Consider the following 13,876-nt stretch of genomic DNA (forward strand, 5'->3'; position numbering starts at 1 on the left):
CCAGGGCTCTTAGAGTGCCTGGGAAATGGGACTTCTGTGTGGGTATGTGGGCGGTACACAGAATGGATGTTGGGAACGGGATTGAGGAGATAGAGACCTTAAAGCATGATGGCAATCAAAATGCAGGCATCAGGTGACCCACAGTCAGTGCCAGTGCCTGGGTGACCCTTCAGAAACGAGCCTTGTGTAGGTCACACAGGCAATTCCCACACAAGGGGACTGTAAATCGGTTATTTTTCTCATTGCTGTAAACAGATACCTGAGAAGAAAGGGAGGAAGGATTTGCTTTGGCTTATAGTTGAGGGGACAGAGTCCACCAAGGTGGGGACAGCATGGCAGCTGGGACAGGAAGCAGTTGGCCACATTGCCTCTGCTGTCAGGTAACAGAAAGAATGGATGCAGGTTTGGGTGCTCAGCTCGCCTCCCCGCCCAGGCTCCAGCCCACTGGATGGTTTGTGGGGAGTCTTTTCCTCCTCAATTCTTCCTCTCTGAAACACCCTCACAGATAGACCCAGAGGGGCGCCCAGTCTTCTAGGTCAGGTTGACCCTGTAGAGCAATCTCAGAGGGCTCCTTGACCAAGAGCAAGCGAGGGACAACCCTGACTCTGTGGCCAACACTCTTGGCAACCAGGGTAGGTACTGCTAGGACCCCCTTCCACAGGGAGAGATTAGAGGACTCCACCCCATACACAACTGGAGGCAGAGCATGGCTCTAACCTAACTTGAATCCAAGTTCAAATCTCTTATCTCCACAGCACACTTTCATGGCTCAGAAAGCATGGCACACACAAAGGCTGTGAACATTCATCTCTCCTCACAGTCCCAAACCCAACACGTATTCATACAGTGACTCAACATTCTTAGCTAACAGTGTAGAACAGTGCTGGGCTCAGCAGACCATGGCACTACCTGACCCAACCAGCCAAGACCAGCCAGCTGCCCTGCCCCACACCCCCAGTCACCCTAATGTTAACACACTTCAGTTCCCATCCCTCCACACAACTGAACGTCCTCGTGACCAGCTGTCCAGACAAACTGAAAATAAAGAATACCACTTGCATTTCAAGGATGGTCTGCCGGGGACAAACATTTTCAGATTTGTCAAAATCCCAAGAAAATCCGGTCATAGAAGTTACTGAAATACTAACTTATTCTTTAAGACAATCTTCCTAAAACAGTACTTTGTCATTGGTGCTGTGTGATGCTGTATGATTATCACAAGACTGCGAGACGCTTAACCTCAAAACTTCCTTTAGGGTTTACAAGTGAAGCATCTGGTATCGTATCTAGTAGTAAGAACTAGCCTGAGAATTATAAAATACGTACATCAAGTTCTGTGTCTACAGTCTGTGTCTACAGACAGGCCCTTTATTTGTCAACAAGTTTTTATCCATGACTTTAAAAAAAAATACATCACAAAAGCCTGTGAGTGTTCAGTGTTCACAGAGGTCTTGGCTCTTGGTGTGTGTCCTAGGAATTCCCTCTTATTCCCGCCAGACCCTCCCCGCCACCCCTAAAATGTTAGTCACCTCCTTTGTGTGCTTCCTGACTAATCTGTAATCCAGTTAGCTTTTGTCTGTAACAGCATGCTAGCAATTTAAGTCCTGGATCATAAGAGTTGTCTGGGGAATCTGTTAAGAGAGAGACTTGGCAGGATCAGGGCTTTTGGTGGCAGAGCTAAACAAGTGTGTAATCAAACGCTTCTATCTGGAATTCTGTTGGTAGCTATATTTCCAGCACTAGTCACAAACCGGGTACATTTCCAACAACCAATAAGGTCTCATGGCTATAGGATACCAGCATAAAAGTGATATTTGGGACTTTAAGACAGTTGGGGGGCGGGTAAAAGCAGCTGCCACACTACATGCCTGATACCTGAGTTTGATCTCCAGAACCCACAAACACTGAATGAGAGGAGCACTCTTTCATCAAGATAGGCGCAGAGACAGGGGAGTGGCCAGAGGCTTGCTGGCCAGCTACAGCTAGCTTTCAGTAACATAGCCCAGAAACAATGAGAGATACTGCATCAGCAAAGAGGAAGAGAAACAACTCCCAAAAAGTCATCCTCTGACTTTCACATGTTTTCTGGGGATGCGCATGCTCACAGGTGTGCACACTCACAAACACACTCACATTAACCCTTATGCACACTTACACACACTCACATGTACACAAACATACATACTTGCACACATACAAACACTCTCGCATACAAACACACTCATACACTCACATATACACACACTTGCATACACACACACACACACACACACAAAGTGTACATACATACACATACACTCATATGTACATACACTTGAATACATACTCTCTCTCTCTCTCTCTCACTCTCTCTCTCTCTCTCTCTCTCTCACACACACACACACACACACACACACACACACACTGTTCATGGTAACATTTGGAGTTTTCCAAGGCTGTGTGAATACTGTCAATCTATGTGAGTAGAAACAGACTAGATTTTGCAGCAGGGATCCATGTGTACCTACTGTGTTTCAATGGTGACACCATGAATGCAAAGAACAGTAGGTCAGTTTGGAACATCTCTATGATCCAGTGATTGCTGGAATGTGAAATAAAAAATTTACTGATGGGAATGCAAGTCATCTCAAAGACATAAACCAAGCATGGCAGTGCACATCTGTAATCCCTAGGCAGGAGATTAGAGGCAGGAAGATTACCACAAGTTTGATGCCAGCCTGATCTACATGTCAAGGCTAGCCAGGGCTGCATAGTGAGATCCTGTTTCAAAATACAACAACAAACAAATAACCTCAAACAAACAAACAAATGGAGAAACAACTTCCAAACTTCAGCTGTGTTCCTTTTTTTCTAGGGTGATTTCCTCTTCTGTCATAAAAACACCCATGGTTCAATTCAGGCATAAGGGCTGGGACCGCCTGCCACAGCCCTCTCTGCCCACTCCTCTCCGTCTATTACACAACCAAACACCGTAGAGTCTGTCCCACCGTGTCTACTTCCTTTTCGTTCTCAACATTGCCTCTTTAGTCCACCCAGACCACCAAATGGGTCATTTGCTTTTTGAGGTAGGGTCCCAGGCTGGCTTCTGACTTTGTATGAAGTTGAGAATGATTTTGATCTTCTGGTCCTCCTGTCCACCTCCTAAGTGCTGGGCTTACAGACACAGCACCACACCTGGCTTCACACAGTGCTAAAGACAAAAGCCAGCAGCACTCTACCAGCCGCAGCCACTCTGACCAGTGTCTCACCCTCCACGGCCGACCTACTCCACTTACAATTCTACCAGTCTTGCAAGCTTAGTTAGAACTACTTCTCACATTTAAAACAAACATAGTCGGGCGGTGGTGACACACACCTGTAATTCCAGCACTCAGGAGGGAGAGGCAGGAGGACATCTGTAAATTTGAGGTCAGCCTGGTCTACAGAGTGAGTTCCAGGACAGAGAGGAACCTCGTCTGGAAAAAAAAAAAAAAAAAAAACCAATGTAGTTCCACATTACCTATGATTAGGGATAAAACATCAAACTTCCCCACAGCACTCAGAATTCTTTTGATTGTAAGCAACAGAACAAGACCTGGCTAGTTTAAGCAGAAAAATAGAACGGACTTGCTAAAATTCCAAACAACTCCATTTTTTACATAAATTCTCTTAAAATTCTCAGAGAACACCTGACATAACACACTGGCACCTCGTGTGTGCATGTGTGTGTCCACATGTGTGTACATGTGTATGTGTGTTTGAGCATGCCTGCGTGCAAGCATGTATGTCTACGTTCTTGATTATGCTCATGAGTGTGTGTGCTGGTTTGTGCTGCCTCTTACTCATGGGAAGGCACACGTGTGTCAGAAGGGGCCCTTGAGTCTGTCTTTGCTAGGGAAAGACGGTTCTCTCAAAGACTGTCAGAAAAATGAACACAGAAAAATCAAGAAATGCCTGCTACTGCCCTTGAGCCCCATTCCTCAGAAGAGAGGAATTCTTCCTTCTTTAAGACCTCAGAAGTCAAAACAGGGACAGTAGGAGCAACGGGAGCTAATACATGATTATCCCAAGGTGCTCAGGATGGGAGGAGGGAGAAAAGCTGGGCCTGGAAGGAATTAAAGCAGTCATTGTGAGAGCTCGCACACATCCCAGGTCCCAGCACTGGGGTGGGGGGCAGGGCTGTGGCATGGGATCGTGAGTTCGAGACTAGCCTCCCCTACAGAGCAAGGTCCTGCGTTTAACTAGTGAAATCCTTTTCACTTTTTTCTGTGGTGAACTAAAAATTTTATATAATAACAATGTCCTTTATAAAAACGCTGAATGGTATCTTAAAAAAGAAAAACAAGCTAACTGTTGCAATATAGGAACATGTAAAATTTACTGGCGAGGAAGAGAGTCGGGTATCGGTAACTTTTGGAGGTTTAGGATGGCAACAAGTCCTCTGCTTCCAAGTTCAGGAAAGGCGCCACCATCTCCCGCAGCTCCCACATGGTGCGGTGCCCCAGCACGCTGGGCAGCACCCGTTCGAAGAGAAACGTGGCGTCCACGAACAGTATGTAACACGACAGACCAGTGATGGTGACCACATAGAACATGAAGAAGAGCTTCAGCGCGTGTTTCCTGCAGCAGAGAAGACACGTGTGTTTAGACCCGGAAAGGAGCCTCGTGGAGGGAGGGCGTGGACCCTCCATCCCCACAGCTCCACCCTGTCTGACCTGTGACCTCAGTCTGCTCCTTGGGTCGCTTTCACTCTTTTTGTTCTTGTACCCTTTCTAGACATAGTTGGAGCCCCATTTCTTTGTTTGATACTAGAGAGTCACTGGTTTTGATAATTTTTAAATATGTGTTAATTTTCCATCAAGCGAGTCAAACTATATCGGTAATATTTATTTATTGTTTTTTTTCGAGACAGGGTTTCTCTGTATTGTTTTGGAGCCTGTCCTGGATCTCACCCTGGAGACCAGGCTGGCCTCAAACTCACAGAGATCCGTCTGGCTCTGCCTCCCGAGTGCTGGGATTAAAGGCGTGAGCCACCAAGGCCTGGCTCGAATTTCTGTGCTTATTGCTACACTATTTACAGTATCAAGGAAATGGAACCAACCTAGATGTCCATCAACAGACAGAGGGGTAATGAAAACTCGATGTGTGCACACCATAGAACGCTTTTCAGCTGTGACGATAAGTGCAACTGTGAACTTCGCAGGAAAGTAGACGGACTGGGAATAGACACTGTTAAGCAGGGTTAAGCAAGCAAGAAAGAAAAAGAATATTTTTCTCTCATCTGCAGACCCCAGTCTGTAATGGATACATATTTATATGTAAACATCTGCAAATGTGGGTACCGTACAGCATTTAGAAAGGACCCTGGAAGGGGGTAACATTGGGTGACAAGGAAAGGACTAACTGCAGGTAAAAGACATGAGTCATGAAAGAGGACACATAGTTAATGGTTTTTCTAGTTTCAATTCCATCGTAGTTTTTTTTTTTTCTTTTGTGTGGTAAGTCAATAAAAATATAATTGATAGTGAGGTATAAAACCCTAAGCCCACAGCTCCAGAGTGTCCCCCTAACTGCACAGGAGCTCACTGAAAGGCAACCCTAACATTTTACTCAACACTTAAAGATATGCAGTGAGTCTTAAAATAGTTCTTATGTTGAGTAGACACGCATGCATGCGGACACACACACACACACACACACACACACACACACACGTATGCAGGCACATACACATGCCCTCACACACGCCCTCATGCATGCACATGGTCTCACTCTGTAGACCAGTCTGGCCTAGAACTCAGAGATCCACCTGCCTCTGCCCCTGGAGTGCTGGGGTTAAAGGTCAGGCCACCATTCCTGATGGCGTTGGATAAGTTTGCCCGGCCCACGCAGCCCCTTTGTTCTTACTCACCACACTGCACTGTAGAGAGGAGAGTGTGACCCTGGAGGGGTTGGAGAAGCCTCAGGGAGCGGTGACTCTATTTGCTCAGTGTCCAAGTCTTCAGAGCTGTGGGAGTCTGTCTCTCTTTCTTGAGTGTTGTATATCTCCAGCTTAGCGTTCAGTACGTTCATTTCCTTGTAAAAGCTCTGGGAAGAAAATTTAAAAGCAATCAACTCTCTTTTCTTAAAGAGGGCTGGAGAGATGGCTCAGCGGTTAAGAGCACTGACTGCTCTTCTAGAGGTTCTGAGTTCGATTCCCAGCAACCACATGGTGGCTCACAACCACCTGGAATGAGATCTGGTGCCCTCTGCTGGCATGCAGGCAGAAGACTGTATACATAATAAATAAATCAAATCTTTAAAATAAATTTAAAAAAATTTAAAAAATTCTCATTGTTGCATTGTAGGCAAAGGAGGATGTTTATCCCTCTGTGACAACTCAGGTGGCCAATGGCAAGGGCAGAGTCAGTGGACCCATGCAGAGTGGGGGAAGACAGGAGAAACCTTTAACTATTGAAACGACACCCCTGTACTGAATCTGTCTCAGTGTGGCCACCCACGCCACACATACAGAGTGATGCCCACCAGGCCCTCCTCCAGGTCACAGAATAGATAGGAATCCACTGCCAACTACAGGTGCTCGTGTAAGGCTGTGCAACAAGTAACACACAGCCAACCGTCCACATGCATGAGAGCGAGAGGCACGCTAAGGAGTGGGGCCGAGCTTGGTGGGGTGTGGACCAAGTACCCAGTGACGCTGAGGAGCCAGCACCTCTGAGTAGGACGGTAGTAGCCCATCTGTCCACTGTTTCAGCCACATGTCATGCTTCCCCCCACGTCTAAGGTGTCGGGGAAGGAACTCAAAGATGAACTCATTCTCTGGATGAGAGAGACAGGGGAGGTCTGGGGAAGAGGTGTCATTTGCACTGAGCCTTGTGCAATGCAGAGCACATGGACACGGAGGAAAGCTCCGGGTGACTAAGAGAGGAGAAGCAGAGGCGTAGAGAGAGACTCCAGAAACCGTCAGGCTTCTTTCGGCCCAAGGCAGAAAGAAGCCTGAGGGATGGAAAAGAAGACCTGTGACCAGCCAGAGACCAGAATGAGGTGTAGGTTGGCTTCCTGGGAAATAGCCGCCAGGCTTAGCAGGAGCCCGACTGACCTGCTTGGAGAGGTAGACTTGGGGCATCTCACCTCTATCCGTTCAATGAGTTTCTCCTTTAATTCACGGGCTTCGTTGCAGGCATCGACCTAGAAAGATGTCAACGGGTCTGAGTACACTGACAAGGGCGTCTTTCTGGTTTATATGTTAAAACCTCTCGCTTTTGTACCATGTGCAGAGTGGCTGTTCTGAGACAGCGACGTTTACTCAGTGACATAGTTCCCTGGGTCTGAGGGAACAAGCACTGCGGCAGAGTGCTTGTCTACCACAGACAGGGCCCTGTGCTCCGTGCTCAACACCACAAAAGCCAATGAATGAAAATGGTGGTGGAACAAACATGAGGCAAACAGCCCACGCACTGACCAGGGTGTGAACTGTATATTGTAAGAAGAATAGCCAAGGTCAGTGTGGGTTGTTTTTAGTCCTTTGTAAGTATAAATTCCCCAGCATGGTGGCGCCCGCCTTTAATCCCAGCACACAGAGGCAGAGGCAGGCAAATCTCGGTAAGTTCAAGGCCAGCCATGGCTAGGTAGTGAGACTGTTTCAAAAAAAAAGCAAAAACAAAAATAAATGAATACATAACTTTGGGGTGAGAAGTTGGCTCAGTTGATGAAGCATCTGCCTTGCAAGTGTGAGGAACCCTCGTGGGAGCTGGACAGGCCTGGGGGCGGCCTGAGAGGCAGACACAGGAGCATCTCAGAGCAGACTGGTTAGCTAGACTGGCCAGAACTAGAGCATTCTGGATCAGCGAGAGACCCTGCCTCAAAATAAAGCGGAGAACAATTGAGAAAAATGCCTGATACCTACTTCAGACCTCAAGTACATGCATAAACACACTGGCACCAGCACACACACCTGTGTCCATGCAAACATGTATGCACACACTCATGCACAGCGTACACACACACACACACACACACACACACACACACACACGTGTAAGTTTATACAACAGCCTCTAATAAGCCATTCTTTCTGTTTGTTACACCTTTGATGCCCCTTAAAAATCTTCTATGGGCTGGAGAGATGGCTTAGAGGTTAAAAGCACTGGCTGCTCTTCCAGAGGACCTAGGTTCAATTCCCAGCACCCACATGGCGGCTCACAACTATCTGTAACTCTTAAGATCTGACACCCTCACACAGACATACGTGTAGGCAAAGCACCAATGTACATAAAACAAGAATAAATAATTTTTAAAAATCTTCTAATGCTGGAGAGACAGCTCAGCAAGTAAGGGCACTGGCTGCTCTTCCAGAGGACCCGTGTTCAGTTCTCAGCACCCACATGGCGGCTCACAACCGTCTGTAACTCCAGTTCCAGGAAACCCAACGTCCTCTTCTGGCCTCCATGGTCACTGCATGTGTGCGGTACACAGACATACATGCTGCCAAAAGCATCCATACTTAATATTAAAAACAAAAATCTTGCACCAAGGTAGAAGCTGGTGAAAGAGCAGGCTTCTGAGAAAATAAGAACGTATTTTTTCAAACAGGTAAACATTTCTAAAGTACAGATGTAAGATCAGCTTGAATATCCAGGCTCTGGTTCAGCAGGAGTTGACTTGCCGAGAGACCCCCTCTCAGGTCATCTGGAAGAGAATGCGTAGTCTTGTCTTGATTCTTAAAGGAATGCTCACAGGAGCAGGTGGAGGTTTTTCGTCTGTTCTTTCTTAATTTTTTCAGACAGAGTCTCACATATTCCAGGCTGGCCTCCAATTTGCTGTGCAGCCAAGCATGAACTTGAATCCAAATCTTCTTGCCTTTGCCTTCCAAACACTGGGATTACACACACATTTGTGCCACCAGGCCTGGTTTACGAGGAGCAGATGATTGAACGCTGGGCCCTATCTGTGCCTGTCACTGAGCCCCAGTGTTCTAGCCCCAGGATTGGTTTCTTGAGGCTCAGTTTCTCATGGTAAACACTCATGTGTGGTGATATTTATGATTTATTGAAGCTTGCCTGAAGATTCAGAAAGCAAAGTCAGCCTCAAGCTACAGAGATCAGGCAGTGGTGGCACACACCTTTAATCCCAGGACTCAGACAAAGGCAGATGGATCTCTCTGAGATCAAGGCCACCCAGGGCTACACGAGACTGAATCAGTCTAAAAGAATAACAGAGCTCATGCCTTTAATCCCAGCAGGGTCTTCGGTGGTCAGTATCAGGATTCTCCAGCCACGCTGAGGAGAGCATAGTGGTCTGGGATTGTAGTCTGAGGTTTGGTGGAGCCAGGATCTCCTTTCAGTCTGAGCTAGAGGTGAGAGCTAGTGGCTTGGCTGCTTTGCTTTTTTGATCTTCAGCTACTTGAACCCCAATATCAGCCTCTGGGCCTTTTATTTATTGGGTTACACTCATGTTCAAAATCCCAACAGTCCAAGAAAATAAAGCCCATAAACTCAAACATCAGACTCAGGTTGTACAGCAGTGAAGGAAGATGACATCTCACTGGCACAGAGAATCCTGAAGAAAAGTGACCTGTGAAAAGCTAGCCGCAGACAAGTGTGATGTCATCTGAGGATGACAGTGATCAGTGTGCAAATAAAGGTGATGTCAGAAGAAGATAAACACACACACAAGTGTGCATCTGGTGATGACAGTACTCGGTGTGTAAATAAATGTGATGTCAGAATATAAACACACACACAAGTGTGCATCTGGTGATGACAGTACTCGGTGTGTAAATAAATGTGATGTCAGAATATAAACACACACAAGTGTGCATCTGGTGATGACAGTACTCGGTGTGTAAATAAATGTGATGTCAGAATATAAACATACACTCACACACAAGTGTGTTTCTGGTGATGACAGTACTCAGTGTGTAAATAAGTGTGATGTCAGAAGATAAACACACACTCACACACAAGTGTGTATCTGGTGGCGACAGTACTCGGTGTGTAAATAAATGTGATGTCAGAATATAAACACACACACAAGTGTGCATCTGGTGATGACAGTACTCGGTGTATAAATAAATGTGATGTCAGAATATAAACACACACACAAGCATGTTATCTGGTGGCGACAGTACTCGGTGTGTAAATAAATGTGATGTCAGAATATAAACACACACACACAAGTGTGCATCTGGTGATGACAGTACTCGGTGTATAAATAAATGTGATGTCAGAATATAAACACACACACAAGCATGTATCTCGTGGCAACAGTACTCGGTGTGTAAATAAATGTGATGTCAGAAGAAGATAAACACACATGTGCTCATGGTGCTTATCTTTGAAGGACCGCAGTTCTTCTTTGTTTGTTTGTTTGAGACAAGGCCTCTTTACATAGCCCTGGCTGTCCTGAAACTCACTCTGTAGACCAGGGTGGGTGGCCTGGAGCTCACAGAGATCTGCCTGCCTCTGTGTGCCTCCTGGTCTAAAAAAGCGTCTCATTACCTGGGCCAATTTTATGTTCATTTCTTTTAATTGCTTTCGGATTTCTGTGATCTTCTCCTATAACACAAGGATGAACAACACAAGTTAGAAGGAATGACATATGGAATTGAAGGAGGAAAGTTTTCAGGAGAAACACATGGTCAGAAAACCAGATTTCACAGCTGTTTCCCCTCATAAAGGCTGGTTTATAAAAGACAGCGTCGAATCACGCCTCTAAGATACAAGTGGCGGTGAAGAGTGATGGCCCAGTGGTTAAAACACTGGCTGCTCTTGATTCCCGGCACCTACATGGTGGCTCACAACTGCCTGTGACTGCTGTTCCGGGAGACCCCTTGCCCTCTGAGGGCCTCTGTGAGCACTGCATGCATGGAACACACAGACAGACAGGCAGACATATACACACAAAACTTTTTTTAAAAGGTGTGATTGGCCACATCCTATACAGGTGACCCCTGAGCTAGGCATTGGGCTGGTCCAGTATAAGTAACAGCAGCACTGGCCACCCTGAGCAGCCAGCAACCTTCAGCAGCACGTGGTCACATTTGGGATACAGATTCACCCTTGTATTGTACTGCTTTAGTTCATTACCAGCCCCTGAGTGACGTGGTTTAATAAGGAGTTGAACTATCAGGGGGGTGAGCTTGAACTCCCGATCCTCTGCTTCTGTCTCCCAGGTGCTGGGACAGCAGACTTACAGGGTCATTTCTTAACTGCTCCCTCCCTTCCCCCTTCAGCTCCAGCAACTGCCTGTCTATCTCCTGTCCCCATGGTTTTGCCTTTTTGTTACATAAATGGACCGTAAAGTCTGTAACAATCTGAGCTGGTGTCTTTCAAAGAGCCTGCTGTGTCTTAGTTCACTCATGCTGTTGGGAGAGTCAAGAGTTTGTTCCTTTTTATTTCAGGATGGCATTCCCTTGTGCCCACAAGATATGGCTTATCTTATCTGTCTATCGACCGGTGGGCATTTGACCGGCTTCTGGGACTTACGCTCATGTGTGGCATTTGGTATGCTTCGCTCTCAGCGGGCACACAGAATGCGTAGATCCAGCACAGTTTCATACATGTGTGCCACGCCTTCTCCTTTCCAATGATCTCAAGTCCCCCACCCCCTTAAATTACAAATCTCCCTGGGTGTGGTGACTCACCACTGTCAACACAGCACTGGGGAGCAGCTGTCTTGCTGAGAGCTCCAGGTCAGCACAAACTAACAAGGTTAGTGTGGAGTGTGCCTTTACACTGTGCATGTCCCTGAGATTGGTTCAATAAAGAAGCTGACTGGCCAATAGCTGGACAGGATTAGGTTAGGCGAGAGAACCAGACTAAGGAGACTGGGAAGAAGAAGGGCACAGTCCGAGAAGTTGCCAGCCAGACATGGAGAGGAAAGAGCCAGACAGGAGGTGCCAGTTGCAAGAGAGGTAACGCCATGTGGGGGATGGTAGATGAATAGAAATGGGTTAATTTAAAATGGACGAGTGAGCTAGCAACAAGCCTGAGCTATCAGCCAAGCACTTATAATTAATATTGAGTCTCTGTGTGTTTATTTTGGAGGCAGAAGTCAGGACAGGAAAACTCCACCTACACAATAGTCTACATAATGAGCGCCAGACTAACCCATGTTTAAAAGAAGATCCTCGCCTCAAAGCAAAACAAAAACATCTTAAAATCAGACCAAACGAGATGGCTTAGGAGCTAAGAGCATTTGCCACCAACCTACTTACAGCCCTGGGCCCCACAAGGTAGAAAGAGAAAACCTGGCAAGTTGTCATTGACCTCCACGTATGCACATCCACACTCACACATGCACACATGCATGATTATATACACGCATGTGTACACATATCATGCACACACATACACAAACATACAATGCACAAATACAATAAAAATTAAAAACAAACATCAAAAAATTAAAAAAATAACCTTTTCTCTGAAAAGAATCTCTAAGAACACGTAGAGATAAAGAAATAAGAGACTTTGGAGGTTTGGAAATAACACAAGAACATGTCAAGAGGGCATCAGAGGCCGCACAGTCAGCTTAGTCCTTAATTTCTCAGGACACGGTTAATAGATTCCCATTTCCTACATGTTTCCTCTGAACTAGCAGGGCTGGGATTCTGAGAGTCAGACAGGCAGGTATCCTCACGAGGGTGTCAAGACAGCCAGCCGCCTACGAGGAGGAATACAAGGCAGAGTCCAGGATTCCTAGTGTCTAACAAGGGAAGCAGTATCCCCTGGAGGAAGGGGCTTAGCAGAGTGGCCAGAGCTCCCCTGTGATGGAGGTGCATCTCCCTCTGGCTAAGATCTGTTTGGCACCCGAGGAGGGAGGTGGAGGCAGAAGTCGGAACCCGGCTTACCTCAATGTTTGCTTCCTCGTCAGGGTCCTCCAAACTTTCAGACTGGTTTTCCAGGGATATCACCTCAGTCAACAGGCTACAAACAGATGAAGAAATGGACTAAGTCCTATGGATTGAGAAAACAGTCATCCGACATGGGAGAGGTGTCCCGTCTTTCAAAAGTGAAACATTGTTGTTACTCTACATAGAAGGGCACAGTAAGGAGACGCGCCTCAGCTCCTTGAGAGGTGCTGTTAAAAGTGTGGGAAGGGAAGGTGCAAGGGACTGGACCTAGGGACTCGTGCAGGAGAGGCACTGCGCTGTGGCCACAGCCCGGACAGTGACGTTTCAAAAATCCAAATACTGGGAATCTGGGTTTTTATCCAGACTGTATCAAGAATCTTCAACTCAGTAGCAAGTTGGGCTTGGTGGTACACACCAAACCCTACTCAAGAGATGGAGGCAAGGGGGATCAAGCGTGTCAGGCTAGCCTGGGCTATATAAGACACAGTCTTAAAACAAATGCAAGGAAAGAAGAGAATAATGGATTTTGTGATGGGTCAAGGTATGCGGCCTGACATGGCAGGCTGTGGCCGCAGGTTTCCTCTTTCTCTGGGAACCTTGGGGCATGGGGTCATCCCGATCTCTGACACCATTCTGTTACGATCAATCTTTCCGCCAAAGCCGCCCGAGCCCTACCACCACATGGGTGGTCTCCGCCAGCTGTCCAAGTTCTGCCCGCCGCGTGGATGGACAAAATAATACAGAGACATATTAGGTACAAAGCTGCTTGGCCAATGACTAGGATTCCCATCTGCTAGCTCAGTCTTAATTATCATAAATCTATGTATTTTATAAGACTTATCTTATCGGAAGCCTTATTGGCGTCCCTCCTTGCTGGTGGCTCACATCCCGCCGCTGGAGGAGGTGCAGAGGGGGATAAGGGGATGCTTCCTGTTTCTCCTTCTTGAAATATGAGTCCCCTTGCTATGTCACTTCCTGCCTGGATCACCACTTCTCTTTGACTCCTAGTCCTGTCTAACCTGCTGTTTCATTGGCCAAACA

At 46.7% G+C, this 13,876-nt stretch overlaps 1 protein-coding gene across 2 annotated transcripts in view; it reads right to left on the bottom strand.

Moving 5' to 3' along the window:
- Positions 1-4,315: 4,315 nt before the first annotated feature.
- The window catches only part of Smco2 (single-pass membrane protein with coiled-coil domains 2), a 29,286-nt gene continuing 19,725 nt past the window's right edge, over positions 4,316-13,876 (bottom strand). The window contains exons 5-9 of one of the 2 annotated variants that reach the window (XM_027430093.2): positions 12,833-12,908; positions 10,479-10,535; positions 7,111-7,167; positions 5,891-6,066; positions 4,316-4,599 (exon numbers count right to left, since the gene is read on the bottom strand). In XM_027430093.2, coding sequence (XP_027285894.1) covers positions 4,401-4,599; positions 5,891-6,066; positions 7,111-7,167; positions 10,479-10,535; positions 12,833-12,908 — 565 coding nt within the window. In that variant the 3' untranslated portion in view covers positions 4,316-4,400. The remainder of the gene's footprint in view (positions 4,600-5,890; positions 6,067-7,110; positions 7,168-10,478; positions 10,536-12,832; positions 12,909-13,876) is intronic. The other variant, XM_027430090.2, reaches the window with a different exon arrangement.

Source organism: Cricetulus griseus, chromosome 8 (assembly GCF_003668045.3).
Source record: "Cricetulus griseus strain 17A/GY chromosome 8, alternate assembly CriGri-PICRH-1.0, whole genome shotgun sequence".
Lineage (NCBI taxonomy): Eukaryota > Metazoa > Chordata > Mammalia > Rodentia > Cricetidae > Cricetulus > Cricetulus griseus.